This window comes from Pinus tabuliformis, chromosome 7 (genome assembly GCF_031772625.1).
Source record: "Pinus tabuliformis cultivar Carrire ecotype Pingquan chromosome 7, CPIR1, whole genome shotgun sequence".
In the NCBI taxonomy this organism is placed as follows: domain Eukaryota; kingdom Viridiplantae; phylum Streptophyta; class Pinopsida; order Pinales; family Pinaceae; genus Pinus; species Pinus tabuliformis.
This window is the reverse complement of record NC_142293.1, coordinates 1992697471-1992717310: the sequence shown is the minus strand read 5'-3', so window position 1 is coordinate 1992717310 and position 19840 is coordinate 1992697471. Positions and strand designations below refer to the sequence as shown.

Sequence of the window (19840 nt, the reverse complement as noted above, 5' to 3'; positions counted from 1 at the left end):
CCCTAATCAATGATCACGCTCATTGGATCCCTGGCAATGGCAAGCAAATCAGAATTTGGGAGGATCGTATTATGGGCTGCGAGTCCCAATGTTGCACGAAGCGGGAGCGAGCGAAGCGGAAGCGCGGAGCGCGGAAGCGTCATTTTCCAAAAATCTAGGAAGCGAAGCGTCCGCGGAAGCGTCTGCTATATATATATATATTTTTATATTTTTTTGCATTTATACTTAAAACAAACATCCCAAATACCAAATTAATTGTAGAAGACATGAAAACATGCATATTTTTGCATAAATCAAGATAGATATGGCATCCATGATTCCATTGTAGTTACTAGTATGTACAACAATCATCTATATTCTAGCTATTACAAACATACATCAAATTTTTAAGCATATTATAAAACATAAAACATTTAAGCATATTATAAAACATAAAACATAGAGCATATTATGATTTATCTAGCAAGTGAGCAACTGTCAACATTTGTCATGTCCAAAATTCAAATAATAATGTTTACAAAATATGTCACTTGGTCACCGCCAAGCCAAAAAGGTTCAAAATTCAAATTCACAAGTCTACAAGTCTAATGAGTAATCTATGACAAAAAGAAGTAGATTGTGAATATATCTACTAATCTCTCCTCCTTCCACCACGAATAGAACGTGATGGCGGGCCTCCACGTGGTGGCAATGAAGAAGATGGTCCCTGTGTAAGTCGTGGCACTGGAACTGATGAAGAAGAACCCCCTGCCGTTGGTGTTGAACCATGGAACCTAGAAACCAAGGGACCAGATGGGGGTGGGGGTTGTGGCATATCAACACCCGTGTCATCATCCTAGAATCGCTCAAAAAATTCATGCAAAAAAAAAAACACTAGTTAACAAAAAAATTAAAAACATGAATTAGAGAAATGCTTTATAAGGGAAAATTGGAAAATTCATACCACAATGGACATACCTGGATAAGAGAATCCTCTAATTGCTCTAGTCGCAACACTCCATCCTCCAAATTGGGCTCCTCTGGATTCTTGTCCCAAGTCAACAAGTCTTTATTAGACTTTGCATCTTCACAGTAATGGGACAACAATCGCAAGTTGTAATGAACATAAACCAAGCTCTCTGCCCGGTCTAAATTCAACCTGTTCCTTTTAACACTGTGGATGAAAGAATAAGAGCTCCAACACCTCTCTGCAGAAGAAGTGTTTACCACCTGTGATAGCACCCGCAATGCCAAACTCTGTAGAAGTGGAGTAGGCCCTCCATGCATGTTCCACCACTCAAGAGCAGAAAAATGCTCTCGATCTTCAATTGCATGCATGCTCCCAAATGGACCAGTGTTGCTCGTATAGTTGCTCACCTGTCTCCGTACCAATGCAGCCTCCTCATTATCAGGGATTAATCTACTCAATGCAGCCATATATTTTTCGTGAACCTCTTTATCTTGGTGTGGTTTTATCCTGACTCCCCCCCCAGGTGCTGGTTTTGAAAGCCATGATGGATGATAGTATTTAGGTGTCAAAACATATGCTAATGCATGCAATGGAACATTTAGCATATCCCATCGTTTTTCCACCTCTTCACGAATATAATTGTACAAGGTGGTATCTCTAGGCTCAACAATGTCTTTAATCTGCCCCAACATGCTATCCATTTGCTCATACACCTCCCCAATTACTGGTCGATCTGAATCTGCAAACTTGATCATGTAATAAATTGGTTTGGTGAATTGCAAAACATATTTAACCTGTGACCAAAAGTAACTGTCAAGAACAGTGTCCTTGACTTCATTAGCACCATCTGTGTCAGTGTTAATTTCATCCCATGTTTCAGCACACACCAGATTAGTTAAAGCTTGTCTCACCCTCACTAGCCGCCTAAAGGTGAGGTAATAACTAGCAAATCTTGTCTTTGCAATTTTAAGCAATTGCAACTTGGAGTAAGTGCCATAGAAGTAGTTTACCCTTGTATGCCCTGTGATGAATTTAATGAGCTGCTTCCCTTTCCTGTAAACCTCAGCAATCCACCCACAATCTTTGTGTTTCACAATATCATGCATCAAAAGGTTCAATGTGTGAACCAGGCACCCAGACCAAAAGATGTGTGGATGAGTACGCTCAATAATTTTTCCTGCTAACTTACAATTTGCTGCATTATCTGTGATCACTTGAACTACATTATTCGGACCAACATCTTTGATTGATTTCAATAGGAGATCTGCAATGTTTGGTGCAGTTGCACTGATGGAGGAGGAGTCATGAGATGCAATAAATACTGCACCACTAGAAGAAACACCAAGAACATTTATCAAATGTTGGTTTCTAATATTTGTCCACCCATCTGATACAATGGATACCCCAGAATCCACCCACTCATGTGTAAAACGTGTCAAAGCTCTTTGAACCTTAGCTTTTTCTCTTTCTAATAACACTGTTCTAGCTTTCTCATAGTTGGGGGCCTTGTATCCTTTTGGGGCTTCATTGATGGCCTTTACCATTTCATGCCAATAGGGAGAGCGAAGCACATTGAATGGTACACCGCAAGCACAAAGAAAACGGACTATCTTTCCATCCACATCATCCCTCCCAGCAACATTAAGGAAATCCCCTATTGTTTTTCTACCTCCAGAGGTTGCAAAAGTACCATGAGGAGATGGGCAACTACCAAATTTAGAGGTTGCACTTGATTCAGAATGAGTTTTTTGTTTCTTGTTTTTTCGTTGTGCAGCCATCTCAATTTGGATGTATTTTTCTCTTTGTTCACTTGAAATGTTTGGGCAAATGGTTACCCCCACAGAACCCTTTTTTTCATCACTGTCCAGCACCCCACAAAGATGCCTCCTCAGACGGGTATATGAACCCGTATATGGTTTTCCTCCATGACAACCATGAGGGCACAAAAATTTGTAAGATCCACCACCCTTTCCCCCTTCAAGTTTGGTCACATAGTTCCACAAGGGATTTGATGTACCTTTCCCATCTTGTGCTTCAGTGTCCCCTTCAAGTTCATCCCCTTCCTCTTCAAACCATTCCTCCTCATCATACATTGGGTCACCAAGTTCATCCCCTTCCTCTTCCCCTCTATTCCTCACCCTTGCCATCATTAAAACCAAGAGTGGAATGATACATAGAAGCCAAAAGAACACCATCTTGGAATATGGATATAGGTGGTGGACAACCTGTAAATAAAGGAGCAAGTAGAAACAATGGGAAAGAGTAGGAGAGGGAGGAGAAAAATACAATTTTTTTTTCAAAAAACAAGGGAGTTTGGGGTTTGAACTTACCTCTTTAGCTCTTGTAGATGAAGTCCTCCAAGCTCTTGCTCCAAGCTCCTCCTCCTTCTCCTAGCTCCTCCTTCTTCACTCCTCCAAGCTCTCCTCTCTTCTCCTCTCCTTTCCTCTCTTCTCTTCTCCTCTCCTCTCTTCTCTTCTCCAACTCTCATAAACTCAAAGTGAGAAAATGAGAAGAGAATGGGGGCTTTATTCTTTTCTAAACTCACCCTAAAGTGACCCTAACCCACCCCTAACCCACCCCCTCATGCTTAGTTAAGTTAGATTTTAAATGAAATTAAAAAAAAAATTTGATATCCGCGGGTTGCGTGCGGGTTGCGCCCGGGTGGCGTGCGCTTTCCGGGCAGGTTGCGTGGCGCCACCTCATGCCCGAACCGCATGTCGAAGCGCGATTCCGGGGGGCCGCAACCTCATTTGGCAGGAGTCGTTTCAAAAATGCGGAAGCGCGCAACCTAAAAATCGGAATCGCGATTCCTCTGTCGATTCCGGAACGCTTCCGCACGGGTCGCGGTTCCGGGTTAGGATCCGGGGGGGGGGGGGGCGATTCCTGCAACCCTGGCTGCGACCCTCTGTCTGATGATAGATCCCTGTCAGCGCTGAAAGACTGGATGCATAGTTCGGGGTTCATTACACTGTGGGATATATCTAAATGGGAGAATGGACACTGGCTCAGTTGGATAAATTTTGAGGTTCCCCAGTCCCTATCCAAAGAACTGGCAATTTTCTCAGACTTCCTAAATGGTAAGGCTCCTTTGAGCAGTAGAAAGCCAGACACTCGTGGTTGGGGCTCGTCGCCTGGGCGCTACTCCGTCGCTCAGGGATACAGGCAGCTCTTAGCAAGTTAGCGCACCCTCATGTTCCCTCAGACCCGAAACCATGGAAAGGAGTCTGGTTCCAAAGCTCGCTTCCAAAAATCGACTATTTTTGTTGGCTTCTCTGTCACCAACGTATTTTGACGGATGATAGACTCCACAAAAGAGGTTACCATGGCCCCTCTCGCTGTTCCTTGTGTGGTGAACATTCAGAAACTGCTGCGCATCTGATGCTGAACTGTAATTTCGTGGCCAATCTCTGGAATGCGGCCTTAGGCTCTTGGAGGGCGGATATCATCCTCCCCAATAATATTCCAGAGCTGTTCTCGAACTGGAAGACGTCGTATCCTGGAGGCTCTCCCCAAAATGTTCACCTCAAAGCCGCCTGGTGTATTCTTCCCAAATTAATCTGTTGGTTCACCTGGCTGGAAAGAAATCAGAGGATTTTCAGAGATAAGAAGAGAGATCATAATACTGTCTGGGTTAAAATAAAAACTCAGCTAAAGGAATGTGTTGGTGAACAGCTGGATGGGGCAGGACTGAGTGACCTCGATGCAGCTTGGAGTGACTCCCTGGACCTCCGCTTCAATGAAATTGTCAGGCCTCCCGTTCTCCCTAAAGACTGGCAAATTCGCCTTAACGCCTCAGATTTCTTGGCTCTTTGTTCAAAGCAGGATCACATTATCCTTTTCTTCGATGGGGCTGCCAAAGGCAACCCGGGCAGATCCGGTGCTGGAGGAGTTGTTAAGAGAGCGGATGGCAGAACTGCTCTTAGATTTGCCTGGGGAGTGGGCTTCAACACCAGTATGCAAGCTGAAGCTCTGGCCCTTTTCCAAGGACTGAAACAACTTAAATCCCTCGGAATCAATGATGCAATAGTGATGGGAGACTCTCAGACTATCATAAAAACTTTCATAGACAACTCTACCCCAACAGATCTAAGACTGTCCAGATTGATCACCAGAACAAGAATCCTATCAAACTCCTTCCAGAGTTTGAAATTCTATCATGTCAAGAGAGATAATAACAAAGAGGCTGACGCTGAAGCTAATAAAGCAGCTCTTCTCCCCCTCGGAGTCATTCTCAGAGATGGAGAAGAAGGTTGGGATCCCATTCCTTAACCTCCTGGTGACTATGTTTTATTGTCTTTTATTGAAGCAGTTCGTTTGCATTTTTAATTTGGGAAAAATAGAGGCGGTTGCCCGGAAAATAACTTGTAAAAATCTCTGGTGTAGCATAGAAAAAGAGACCTCGGACCTGGACAAAGAGCTTTCTGGATTTTGCTCTGCATATTGTAATCAGAATTACGACATTTTGGCCAGAAAGTAATACATCTCTCTATCTGTTTCTGTTTAAAAAAACAATTCGTATTTACATTTCAGGGTTACTTTTCTTTCTCTTTTGAGAGCATTGCATTTCACTTTGAGCAAATATATCTTTACATTGTTGAGAAAATTCCTTATAAGGCACTAGTTTTATGGTTTTTAATCATATTAATGATTGACATTGTTATTTCAAGTTGCTCACTTCATATTTGCTCATAAATCCTTAAAAGTAATCCATTTTCACTATAACACTCTCCTAGAAACTCACATCTTTTAACTTAACTTTTCATTAGGGACCACCCCCCTTAGCTAACCTAGGAGATAGCTCAAATGGAGAGAGTTGGGATTAGTGTGACAACCCCTTCTCTGAGTTCCCTGCTACCAACCACACCTTGTGGGGTTGAAGGCTTTTCTCACTAACTTGTAGGTAGCTGTAGGTGGCAGGGTCAACAGTACCTTCCTCGCTAAGAGGAGTGTTGGATTGTGTAGTTCGGTAGGACATTCACAATTTCTTGGTGTCTTAGCATGTGGAAGATTACATCTCTAGATAAACTTTGTAAAATAATTTTATAAAGTACCTTTTCTATTTAATGATTAAAAGTGACTTTACTATAATGTTGAGTCACTTAAGTGATCTCAATGAGAGATTAAGGCACAACCATTGATCATGAGATGGCAAGATCTGATCTTGATCATTGAGATCTAGAGTTAGGGCTTTAGTCATTAATATGTTATAAAAGGAGATCTGAGGGAGAGGTGAAGATACCATACAATGACACTAGCCTCAGGAGGACTGTGGTACTCTAGTGGCCAGGTCGATTAAGGGCCTGAGGAAAGGGGCAAGGGGCAGTTAGGGAGTAGTAATGAGGCTGCTCAACTCTTTGCATATTTCCTTTGATGGGTCCTTATCCCTGGTACGGGAGTCGAAGTTCTTAGTAGAACAAAGTCGTTGATTTTTCCCCTTTGTGGGTTTTCTAGGGTATATCACATGTCCAATGTGTGATGATTATTTTTGTGTGTTTCTACTGTGCATTTTTCATTAAGAACTTAGCTGTGCATAAATTCAAAAATTGTGTAAGGGTATGTCTGAGATTTATTGCCAAGTGCTAGGGTTCAAGGAAATTTGATAGAGTCTGTTATCACTCAGGTTGTCCTTTTGATCAGCGCAAAAGGATACGGTCGAGGTAACCACAGACCAATCTTTGGACTGCAGGTTCTAGCCCACCTGCAATCAGAGAGGGCTCTCTCTTTTTGATTTAGCTTTGTTGAAGATGATTTTAGGCTAGCTATTGAGTTCAAGGGGATTTTGTTTAAGTTTTGGTGGGAAGGATGATACTTTCATGTAAAGAGGCAGGGATAGCCTAAAAGTTTTAGAACCATTGGGCGTGGAGTCAAGGAGTAGGACTGCTGGTGCGTTTTCTTGGTCACAAGAAGGAATATGGAGCAAGCTAGCTGCATATGAAAAAATCACTCAGGGTAAAAAGACGGATTAAAGGCTAAGGAATGAGGGGCAATTAAGAATCTCTCATTCAGGTTAGCAGAAAGAAGATAAATGAGCCCTATTTAAGAGCAGTTAAGAATTCCTAGATAACAGTCATTCATATGTGAAAAAGGTCAAACATGAGCCATAGCAGAATTCATATTTATGCCTATTTCAAGAAGAAAACATTAAGAAGCCACAGAAACTGAGCATAGAGTGCGGCTAAGCAAATTCTTAACCAATCCTTTGTTCTGTAACTTAAGCATATGTGAAATTTGAATAACAGAGGTAAGAAACACTTATTGATTCATGCTGCAGCACAAGAGTTCCACATTCAATTCCTCAGATCATTAGACACAGAGCAGACAGTCATTCCTCCAAAGCTTTTCAACAATCTTTGATTAAGTAAAACATTTCAGATATCCAGTGCGAGTCTCTAATGAAGATTATCAACCAACCAACCCTTAAAACAATGCAGAGGGTGGTATATATAGGGAAAAATGTCCAAAATTGTCTATTACAGTTTGACCTAAACAGGTCTAAAAGAAAATGATTACTTTAACCTAATCCTATCCAGAAATAAATGCAAGAAAATATCTTTGAGCTGCGCTGAGGGCAACCGTATCAAAACTGAGTTAATGTGTTGTTCTCGGTGGCTTGGTGTAGTGTTTCTGCAATAACTGTGCTTTGGGCTTCGATCCATTGCTGTTCGGTGGCTTTAAATGCTTTGGCTGTGATTTGAGAGCTTTAATGGGCTTACACGGCTTTATTTGACTTTGTTGGAGGCCATTCAATGTTAAGCTGCCTTGGGAAATGAAGATTTCGATTAAAATATTCAACTGATACTCTTTGCCGCTCCATCTTTCCTCTGATACTCTTTCGCAATTGAATCGGGCTGTTTAATGTCTTCTGAGTGCTTTAGACTGTCCCATCGATATTTCATGGCCTCTGTTCGGCCCTCTGTTGCTTTAAAAACTACGTTTGCCTCTTTCTGAATGCTTGGTGAAGAAAAACGGGTCATTCTGTGCCTTTCGGGCTTGCTGGGGGCTGCGCGATGAGGGTCTTTCCACTTTGGCCCATTTCCTGTAGCCTAGCGCGATTAGGCCGCTAATCGCGCATGAAAAACTGCCTCAGAATTTGAATCCGGGCTTCCTAAGCACGATTTTCGCCTTCGCGCTCTTTTTTGCTGATGACGTCAGCGGGTGGGACGCAGTACGGCGGTGACGTGGCGGGGTGACGTCAGCATGTACGGCGGGTGACGTGGCATTTACACGGTGGCAGTGACGTGGCGGTACACGGTGGCAGGAGGCCTGACGTAGGCAGATGACGCAGCAGGATGACGTCACTGGGCAGAGGTGGTAAGCGGTTTCATGGCGCACCGCCTTTGAGCAGAGGTGGTTTCAGAAGAGGGGGTTCTGCCACAACCGGGAGGGCGACGCGTGGCGGGAGTACAGCGGGAAAACCGCCCATCTCCCGGACGCTAACCATCGGCGACTTAGGGGATGAAAAGGCCCGCCAGCCGTTGATCTGGGGCGCGGGCGATCGGGCGGTTGGCGAGATAGGCCAGGCGGCGGAGGGATAAGAGACGGGGCCCGCGTGCATATTCAAATATTGATATAGCGCCGCGGGGGTTTAATAACTTAGGAAATGTGGGTTTTTGGGGGTTTTAAAAGTGAGCGGGGCAAATGTGTTGCGGGCAAGACCTTAGGATAAAGGGGAAACATGGGTTTTTCAGGTTTTGGGGTTAAGGGAAAAGGTTATTAGTTTGACCAGAGGTCAAACTAACTCCAGCTAGGACACAGATGGGCTAAAACCAGCCCCAGATGGACTGCTTTTTCCCGGACTTTAAGAAAATATGGCTATAGTGCCAGGGAGGGGAATTTTATAATATTTTTTGTGATTTATATAGTTTTTGTAGGGGAAGGGGAGATAGATAGGGAGCTATATAATAGAATTAGTAGTTAATATGGAGGTGACTAAAAAGCGCTAAGTGTGTGAATCTTAGGCTATTTTAAGGGGGAAAAGTGACTTATAGAGGAGGAATGAACAATCCTTGAGTGAATCAGATCTTCACCAAGGCAACTGATATGGAGAATGATGAAACTAAGAGGAATCAAGCAGATCTTGACCTCTTCGGGGAAGTTAGTGAGTGATTTGGGGATAAGGGAGAATGGGGAAGTTAGAGATATCCAGCTTGAGCTCCTCCAGATGAAAACTGCCTCCAACTTGTGATCTGAAAAGATATAACACTTTGAAACACAAAATTGATCACATATCAACATTCTGCAACCTCAAAAACTACCTACCCAACCTACTTACCTAGCATTTTTTCTTCTTTTTGGATTGGGTGCACTGAGACTTGCAGACTCTGCTTTACAATTTTTCTTTTGACTGCCCTCCTATCTAAGTCTACCCTTATTTCTGCCAAGGGCCCAGATTAAGCAGTTGGGCTCCTTTGATTCTCTACCTATCTACAAATCTGCCAAGATTAAGCTGTTTGGTCAGATATCAATTCTCTATATTCTAAAACAAGAAATTGAAACCTAGGGAGGCCAAGATTAAACTGTTTGGCCTTCCCTTAACTGAAAAACTCATCAAAATTGGAATACAACAGTGGCACTTGGACTGGCACACTTTCATGGCCTTTTCTTTGGCCTCTTCTGGAAATATGGAACCCTGCAGCATGAAAGATGACATATTTGGCATGTAAAAATGTCAATCTTGAAATATGAACACCTGTTGCAACAGGAGGCTAACAGTGGCTCCACTTGGGGATGGCTTTTCCTTGTGAAAAGCCAAGAACAGCAGGTCAGACTGCCTTGACCTTCTGTTGTTGCTGTAGACTGGGAACACTTCTTTGTGCTGACTGTCAGATACTTGAAACTTTGGAATAAGAACAACACTTTCCCTCAACTAAATTTTTATGAACTGTATAGCATCGCCTGCTTTCTTTTGCGTGCTTGATATTATATAGAATGTTGCCTGAGCATTGCCTTTGAAAAACATAGACCAAAATTGATGTATTTCCTTTAGCCTTGGTCTTGAAACAATTGCTGATATGAACTGAAAATCCTTCTTTCTTTTGCTACTGTTTGACTGAAGACTGCAAGCTGCAAACTTTTGCTGGGGTTAATGCAATGACAGAGATCTGAAATGGAGGGCTCGCTTTGTCTGAGTCTTCAAAATTTTGCTGCTGCTCCTCTAATATTCGGACTGCTTATTCAAAAATAAAAACAAAGTGTTGATATATACAAATATCACTGTACAAAAGATATATACAAAGCTGCATTGAATCCCTTAAAAGGGATCATGATAATGTTTCAGCATACAGCCATTAACAGGGCCTTTTTCAGCAGTGCTGCCCTCTATAGATTTGAGAAAATATGTGTTATTTCCCTGAACAGCAGAAGCAACGAATGGCCCTTTCCATAAAAAATCAAACTTGGCATGTTTGCCCTTGTCTTCTCTTCGTGAGTCCCACCTTAGAACTTTGTCACCAATGTAGAAATCCTCAGCCTTAACTCTCTTGTCAAACATCTTTTTGAGCTTCTCTTGCAAAGTTTGAGCTCTGTCATAGACCTGTTCTCTGGTTTGCTGAAGATGAATGGTCTGATTGATTCTTCGTTGGATGTCATTTGGTTCAGCCTGAATCTCCTGTAACAGTCTGAGAGTAGGGATGCCCAAGGATGAAGGAAATCTGGCCTCCATGCCATATACTAGCTCATAAGGGCTCATCCCAATGGATCTCTTCGTTGAAAGTCTGTCTGCCCATAGGGCATTTACCAGCTTTTTGTGCCAGTTCTTCTTGTTTTCTTCTAGCACTTTCTTTATGATGTTGATGAGGCTTTTGTTGGATGACTCGGCCAAGCCATTACCTTGAGGGTAATAGGCTGTAGAGTGGCCCAAGGTAATATGAAATTGGTGGCAAAAATTGATCATCTTTTTGGATTTGAAGGCAGCGGCATTGTCAGTAATGATCTTCTCAGGGCAGCCAAATCTAGAAAGGATATTGCACTCAAGGAATTGGATAATGATGGTGTCATTGGCTTGCCTACATGGGATGGCTTCAACCCACTTGGTGAAATAGTCAGTGGCTGTTAAGATCCACTTCTGCTGGCCTGAGGAAGAGGGGTGGATTTCTCCAATGAAGTCAAGACCCCATTGTTGAAAAGGTTTTTCGGTCGAGATCGGTTTAAGGGGCAAGGGCAACCGCTTTCTGTTGCCCTCAAAGATTTGGCATTTGTGACATGACATGGCAAACTTCTTTACATCTGCAAAAAGAGAGGGCCAATAGAAACCAGCCCTTAAAATTTTATCAGCAGTGGACTTCCAATATAGATGTCCTCCACAATCACCTGCATGGAATTCTTTCATGACATTGTTAGTTTCATTCATGGTTAAACAGTTAAGCAATATGCCTTCATGATTTCTCCAAAATAATGCACCATCTATAACACAAAACTTTAAAGCCTTCATTTTCAAAAATCTTTTCTTGGTTCTGGACAATCCTGGGGGAGCAAACAGGTTTAACAGTACAAAACATATATCAGCATACCATGGAGATTGCAAAAAGGTGTCACTGATCTGTGGAGTCGCCAGCTCCTGTTCATTGTCCAACTGGTTAATGTCTAAGGCTTGAAAGTTTGTTTCGGACATCAGTTTGGCTAAACCTTGTCCCTTTATCAGCTTGGTTGGTTTTATTTCTATGTCATATTCAAGGATGTTTGCAATCCACTTGCCTCTTTTGCCTTCTAATCCCTCTTGGGTTAGTATGTCTTTTACAACAGCATTTGGGACATAGGCAATCACATGTGAATATAAAATGTACACTCTGAAATCCTTGATGGCCTTGACAAGGGCGTAGGCCTGCTTTTCCATAATTGGGTATTTCAAAGGGGCATCTCTTAAGGCTCGGCTGAAAAATGCAATTGGCTTTTCAGCTCCCTGTTCATCCTTTTGCAAAAGGACAGTAGCTATAGTATGATCAGATGCAAAAGAAAATATGATAAAATCTTTGTCAAACTGTGGGCTGGTGAGGACAGGGGTTTGGGTTAAGGCAAATTTTATACTCTCAAAGGCCTGCTTGGTTTCAAGAGACCATTTTACCTTGGCGTCCTTTTTTAACATGTTGCTTAACAGTCTTATCAGCTCGGCTAGATTTGGGATAAATCTCCTTAGGAAATTGATCTTTCCAAGGAAAGCTTGCAGTTCTTTGATGTTTTTTGGATATGGGATTTGGAGGATGGCTTGGATTCTTTCAGGATCAATTCTAATCCCATCCTTTGATATGATGTGGCCAAGTAATTTGCTTTCTTCAAGGCCAAAAAGAGACTTCTTGGGATTCAAGGAAATGCCATATTTCCTACATGTCATGAATATTTGCCTCAAATGTTTTAGGTGCTCTTGATCAGATTTAGAGAAAGGGGTTAAATCATCAAGATATACAACTAGGAAATCATGTATTTCTTTGGCAAATGCAATATCCATTGCCCTTTGAAAGGTTGCACCAACGTTTTTAAGTCCGAATGGCATCTTCACATACTTAAATGTTCCCCACGGTGTAGTAAAGGCTGTTTTGTCTTGGTCATCTGGGTGAACAAGTATTTGATTGAAACCTGAGAAGCCATCTAGCAAAGAGATTCTAAATGACCCCACTACTCTTTGTAGGATATGATCCATTTTGGGCAATGGGTAGTGGTCTTTTAGGGAGACTTGGTTTAAATTTCTCAGATCTACACAAAGTCTAATTTCACCTGTCTTCTTTCTTGTAGGAACAAGATTGGATACCCATTCAGAAAATCTGATGGGTGCTATGATACCTGCTTCAAACATTCTTTTCACTTCCTTTTCAATCAAAGGGAGAAGCATGGGATTGATCCTCCTCAGTTTCTGTTTGAAGGGTTTCTGGTTTGGTTTTAAAGGAATGGTGTGTTGAATTACTGAGGTGTCATAGGACTTCAAGTCCTCATGACTCCAAGCAAATACATCTTGGAATTCTTTAAATAAATCAATTTCCTTGGGCTTTTGATCAGGTGGCAAATTTTTGGACAGTTTGATCATTTTTGGATTTTCTACTGTCCCATGTTGTGTTCCTCTATATCAGAATTCAATGGTTGTATTTTTGGTTTTTTGGGAACATCATTTGCATCAAACATGTCTTCTAACGGAGTTAGGCCAGCAGGCAAAAAGTTATCTTTTAAGTCAATGATCTCTGCCTCTGTTTTGGCAATTTCCTCCAAATGCATCTGTTTCAGCTCTTCTATGTTTGTATTGTCAAAAACAGTTGGGTTTAGGATTCGTTTGGCTGTTACAGCTGTTACAACCTGCTGATTTTCATTTGTTCGCTGTTGTTCATCCATCATAGCATCCATGTCAATGTTAATATTTGAAAACTCATGCTCAAGAGTAAGGAAATTGTTAATCTGGGCATCATTCTCGAACACTTGCCAATCTTTAACATTATTTGGGATAGCAGGCCTATGTTTTATCTCAGTAGTAAAGTGGTGATTTGGCTCAAAGGGAAGCTTGCATGTACTAGCAAAAGTGGCTAGGCTGTGTGCATGAATGTTATGATCTCTTGAGATTTTGGCAAGCTTGGATTCAGTGAATGCATTGAGTATATTAGTGGCAGCAGTCCTATAGGCTCTCATTCTATTGTCATTGGTAACAAAGTTACCTTTCATCTGTTGTATGATTAAATCAGAGTCACCTAGAATAGACACTTTTGCAGCTCCTAGAGCTTTGAGCAGTTTGAGGCCTAAAAGCAGAGCCTCATACTCTGCCATGTTATTTGTGCATTTGAAATTTAGTCTGTAGGCATGGCCTTCTGCATGGCTGTTATGTGTGTTGTGAATCCAGACACCTGCCCCTACTCCTAACTTGTTAACGGAGCCATCAAACTCTAAATACCATGTGAATTCTTGCTTGTGGTTAGTATCAAGAGTTTCAGTCATTCTTGCAGTGGTCAGATTTGAACCTACTGTTTGGGAAGGTTCTTCTTGTATGCTGGTTGCATTAACTGTTTTGACAGTTTCATCAGTATGGGCAACTGATTCTTGATTGATGTGTGTGTCTTGTTCTAGAGCCAGCGGCTCATCATCAGTGGGAGGACCTGTTTCATCATTAAACAAAATAAAAGAATCCATATCGGAATGGATTGAGTAAATGGGAAAATTTTCAGGCTTGCTCTCACTACTTACCACATATTTCATCAATGTTTCTCTGTACAATCTCTTTGGTTGCCCAAAGACTGAAATAGTGGCATAGGAGAGGTCTAATTGAAGGGATCCTTGGAACTTTGCTCCCCATGATCTTGATAGGAGCATACCGTACTTTGGTGGGATGTCAGTCACCACCACATCCATGAGGATGGTCTTGTTAGGATATTGGACTAAGGAGACACACAAGTCTTTGATGACGCCTAAACACTTGACTTGACTTGAGTCAAATGAGAATAAATCTTTGTAGGGCCTTGTGATATCAAGATTTAGTTTCTCCATAACTGCTTTGGGCATAAGATTGTGCGATGCTCCTGAATCAAACATAGCGTTGTGTAAAACTTTGTCATGTATATGAAAACTGACATAAAAGGGTGGAATAGGTCCATATGTTGATTTTCCATTAACTTCTGGACCAAACAACAATTCAGGGGTATCATCTAAAACATTTACATCATCTTTATTCTCTGGGTTTTGAAGTGATCTTTGAATTTGTTGCATATACACATCATGTTTGGCAAGTTCTGAGAGGGGGATGGATATCTTAAGTTTTCCAATCTCTGCTTCTAAGTTAAATGATTTTTCATATTGGGTTTTAGCATTGTGAGAGGCAGGCTTTCCTTTTTCCAGTGGAGTATCAGAGATTTCCTCCTGTTTGTCAGTGCTAAGGGAAGTAATTGCTTGCGGTTTTTCAGTTTTAGGAGGGCTTTTTGGAATGTTGTTCAAATTTTCTTTCGAGGAAGAAAGTGGCAGAGGCTGGTCAATAGAAGGCTTCATTTGTGTTATGTCCTCTACAGTCACTTGATGCGGGTTTGGGACAGGTATATCCGCTGGTTCTGTTATGACAACCTTGCCTTTAGTCTTGTTGGGCTGTTTGCCATCCTTTGGTTTGCTAGGTTCAGAAATATCAATGGTCCTAGTTCTCAGTTTATATTGTATGTGGACCTCATACACAGCAGTATCATAACCTTGTTTAAAATCAAAAGACTCACTAGACTTAGTCCGAAATTGACTACAATCATGCTCATCTTGGTCTTCTTGGGATAGGAAAGTTTAGTGCTCGCCTTTTAGATCCATCAGATTCATGTGAGTGTCTTCTATGGGTTCACTAGAAGTGGATGCCTCAGCATAGTTTTCTTGGAAAGGGGGTCTTATGTCATGGTCTGGGCTTGACCTACCAGCATTCGTGTTCTGCGTTTTCCTAAAATTTGGGTTCCTTATGGTATTGGAATGTTGTCCTTCCCAAGATGATTTCCTCTCAACATTCTCTACTCTGTCTCCCAGCCTTTGCATGCCACCGATAATAGCATCAAGCTTTTGCTCTAAGGCTGAGGGTTCTTCCTTAAAGGTGGTTCTTCTTTCCATTCTAGCTTTGTTTCTTTTGGCAATTAGGTTGGCCTCTACGCTAACAACAACATTTTGCATGTCTGCAAGGGTTTGAGGGGTTCTTTCCTTTAATTGATATGCCATATCTGGGTCGAATCCATCAGGGAATTTATACAAGGCAAGGTCAGGGGGTGGTCTTAAGTTCTGTGGTATTGCATTATAGACATTATTGAACCTTGCACAGTACTCCAAAACAATCTGTTGAGGACCTCTTTTAATTGTATCATATTCAAGTTTTCAACTAGTATGTGCAAGGGGTCTTTCTTTTTCTCCCATCTGTTGGTAAAGGATTGGTAAAGCTCATCCGGAGTGGTTATAGAATTTGCAACAAGTGATTTGAACCAGGTTCTTACATCACCTGTTAAACTTTGAACAAAAATTTTCATTCTTACGCTGTCATCATCTATCTCATAGTTCTCAAAATAGTCTTGCATTTTCTTGGTATGCTGTAGGGCTGTGCAAGGACCGGTACTATCAAAATATGTGATTTTAGTTTGGTAATCTTGAGGCAAAGCCCCAGGATTAGCAGGTAATTGCAGGGGTGCATATCTATTGGCCATATTCACAGGGATAAGTGGAACAACAGGGACAACTGGAACAACTGGAACAACAGTAGTGGTAATAGGAGTATGTGCAGTGAATGGGGGTGTGGAAGGAGTGCTTTGAGATGTAGATGATGAATAAGGGGAAACAGGGTTTGAACGAAATAAAACTTTGACTGGAGTTGGAACACAGCTAGGGTGAACTGTTTCAGGAGTACTATCAGCAAAATCTTCTTGTCTATCTTGCTTCCTAAGGATCTTTGGGATTAGATTCAGATTTTCAAAAGCAGCTGGGGGATTTGGGTCTGGATTTGACCTTGTGTAACGAGAATTCTTCTTGGGAGCCAGCTTCCGAATTTGTTTTTTTTGGTACTTTTGTGCGAACTTTTGTAGAATTAGCAAGGAACCGATCCGATTTTGGAATAGCTGTCTATAGCCTAAAACTAGCATGAAGATTGACTGGAACAACTTTTATTTACTTCTGTTAATGCAAAGCAAAAACAGTTTCAAAGGCTTCCTGGCCGCTATTCAGGCTTCATCTGTAGTTTTAAGGAATATACAGCAATTAGAAAATGGATTTGTCCCCAACGGAGTCGCCATTATGTTATCACTCAGGTTGTCCTTTTGATTAGCACAAAAGGATACGGTCGAAGTAACCACAGACCAATCTTTGGACTGCAGGTTCTAGCTCACCTGCAATCAGAGAGGGCTCTCTCTTTTTGATTTAGCTTTGTTGAAGATGATTTTAGGCTAGCTATTGAGTTCAAGGGGGTTTTGTTTAAGTTTTGGTGGGAAGGATGATACTTTCAGGTAAAGAGGCAGGGATAGCCTGAAAGTTTTAGAACCATTGGGCATGGAGTCAAGGAGTAGGACTGCTGGTGCGTTTTCTTGGTCACAAGGAATATGGAGCAAGTTAGCTGCATATGAAACAATCACTCAGGGTAAAAGGACGGATTAAAGGCTAAGGAATGAGGGGCAATTAAGAATCTCTCATTCAGGTTAGCAGAAAGAAGATAAATGAGCCCTATTTAAGAGCAGTTAAGAATTCTTAGATAACAGTCATTCATATGTGAAAAAGGTCAAACATGAGCCATAGCAGAATTCATATTTATGCCTATTTCAAGTAAAAAACATTAAGAAGCCACAGAAACTGAGCATAGAGTGCGGCTAAGCAAATTCTAAACCAATCCTTTGTTTTGTAACTTAAGCATATGTGAAATTTGAATAACAGAGGTAAGAAACACTTATTGATTCATGCTGCAGCACAAGAGTTCCACATTCAATTCCTCAGACCATTAGACACAGAGCAGACAATCATTCCTCCAAAGCTTTTCAACAATCTTTGATTAAGTAAAACATCTCAGATATCCAGTGCGAGTCTCTAATGAAGATTATCAACCAACCAACCCTTAAGACAATATAGAGGGCGGTATATATAGGGAAAAATGTCCAAAATTGTCTATTACAGTTTGACCTAAACAGGTCTAAAAGAAAATGATTACTTTAACCTAATCCTATCCAGAAATAAATGCAAGAAAATATCTTTGAGTTGCGCTGAGGGCAGCCGTATCAAAACTGAGTTAATGTGTTGTCCTCGGTGGCTTGGTGCAGTGTTTCTGCAATAACTGTGCTTTGGGCTTTGATCCATTGCTGTTCGGCGGCTTTAAATGCTTTGGCTGTGATTTGAGAGCTTTAATGGGCTTACACCGCTTTATTTGACTTTGTTGGAGGCCATTCAATGTTAAGCTGCCTTGGGAAATGAAGATTTCGATTAAAATATTCAACTGATACTCTTTGCCGCTCCATCTTTCCTCTGATACTCTTTCGCAGTTGAATCGGGCCGTTTAATGTCTTCTGAGTGCTTTAGACTGTCCCATCGATCTTTCATGGCCTCTGTTCGGCCCTCTGTTGCTTTAAAAACTGCGTTTGCCTCTTTCTGAATGCTTCGCGAAGAAAAACGGGTCATTCTGTGCCTTTCGGGCTTGCTGGGGGCTGCACGATGAGGGTCTTTCCACTTTGGCCCATTTCCTGTAGCCATGCGCGATTAGCGCTAGGCAGCTAATCGCGCATGAAAAACTGCCTCAGAATTTGAATCCGGGCTTCCTAAGCACGATTTTCGCCTTCGCGCCCTTTTTTGCTGATGACGTTAGCGGGTGGGACCCAGTACGGTGGTGACGTCAGCAGGGTGACGTTAGCATGTACGGCGGGTGACGTGGCATTTACACTATGGCAGTGACGTGGCGGTACACGGTGGCAGGAGGCCTGACACAGGCAGATGACGCAGCAGGATGACGTCACTGGGCAGAGGTGGTAAGCGGTTTCATGGCACACCGCCTTTGAGCAGAGGTGGTTTTGGAAGAGGGGGCTCCGCCACAGCCGGGAGGGCGACGCGTGGCGGGAGTACAGCGGGAAAACCGCCCATCTCCCGGACGCTAACCATCGGCGACTTCGGGGATGAAAAGGCCCACCCGCTGTTGATCTGGGGCGCGGGCGCTCGGGCGGTTGGCGGGATAGGCCAGGCGGCGGAGGGATAAGGGACGGGGCCCGCGCGCATATTCAAATATTGATATAGCGCCGCGGGGGTTTAATAACTTAGGAAATGTGGGTTTTTGGGGGTTTTAAAAGTGAGCAGGGCAAATGTGTTGCGGACAAGACCTTAGGATAAATGGAAAACATGGGTTTTTTAGGTTTTGGGGTTAAGGGAAAAGGTTATTAGTTTGACCAGAGGTCAAACTAACTCTAGCTAGGACACGGATGGGCTAAAAACAGCCCCAGATGGACTGCTTTTTCCCGGACTTTAAGAAAATATGGCTATAGTGCCAGGGAGGGGAATTTTATAATATTTTTTGGGATTTATATAGTTTTTGTAGGGGGAGGGGAGATAGATAGGGAGCTATATAATAGAATTAGTAGTTAATATGGAGGTGACTAGAAAGCGCTAAGTGTGTGAATCTTAGGCTATTTTAAGGGGGAAAAGTGACTTATAGAGGAGGAATGAACAATCCTTGAGTGAATCAGATCTTCACCAAGGCAACTGATATGGAGAATGATGAACCTAAGAGGAATCAAGCAGATCTTGACCTCTTCGGGGAAGTTAGTGAGTGATTTGGGGATAAGGGAGAATGGGGAAGTTAGAGATATCCAGCTTGAGCTCCTCCAGATGAAAACTGCCTCATTCTTGTGATCTGAAAAGATATAACACTTTGAAACACAAAATTGATCACATATCAACATTCTGCAACCTCAAAAACTACCTACCCAACCTACTTACCTAACACTTTTTCTTCTTTTTGGATTGGGTGCACTTAGACTTGCAGACCCTGCTTTACAATTTTTCTTTTGACTGCCCTCCTATCTAAGTCTACCCTTATTTCTGCCAAGGGCCCAGATTAAGCAGTTGGGCTCTTTTGATTCTCTACCTATCTACAAATCTGCCAAGATTAAGCTGTTTGGTCAGATATCAATTCTCTATATTCTAAAACAAGAAATTGAAACCTAGGGAGGCCAAGATTAAACTGTTTGGCCTTCCCTTAACTGAAAAACTCATCAAAATTGGAATACAACAGTGGCACTTGGACTGGCACACTTTCATGGCCTTTTCTTTGGCCTCTTCTGAAAATATGGAACCTTGCAGCATGAAAGACGACATATTTGGCATGTAAAAATGTCAATCATGAAATATGAACACCTGTTGCAACAGGAGGCTAACAGAGTCCAACTACTTGATGTGCCATTAGGTGGTATACCCTTGGTGATTTCTTCAAACACAACATAACAAAGGTCAGTTTTATTA

At 42.1% G+C, this 19840-nt stretch overlaps 2 protein-coding genes across 3 annotated transcripts in view; one reads left to right on the top strand and one right to left on the bottom strand.

The window, feature by feature from the left end:
• LOC149256452 (omega-amidase, chloroplastic-like) overlaps positions 1-19840 on the top strand; it is a 194806-nt gene that overhangs the window by 99795 nt on the left and 75171 nt on the right. The window lies entirely within an intron of this gene.
• On the bottom strand, positions 483-1416 carry LOC149256453 (uncharacterized). The gene is made up of 2 exons (XM_089460930.1): positions 958-1416; positions 483-835 (listed from the first exon to the last, which is right to left on the bottom strand). The coding sequence occupies exons 1-2, from the start codon at positions 1414-1416 to the stop codon at positions 632-634; spliced, it is 663 nt and encodes a 220-aa protein (XP_089317056.1). The 3' UTR covers positions 483-631.

Bases quoted from the DNA above. Each gene is read 5' to 3' on its own strand.
- LOC149256453 (XM_089460930.1), bottom strand. From the start codon at position 1,416: ATGGCTGCATTGAGTAGATTAATCCCTGATAATGAGGAGGCTGCATTG. The intron at 836-957 runs GTATGTCCATTG...GAGCGATTCTAG, and splicing joins TAGAGGATTCTCTTATCCAG to GATGATGACACGGGTGTTGA.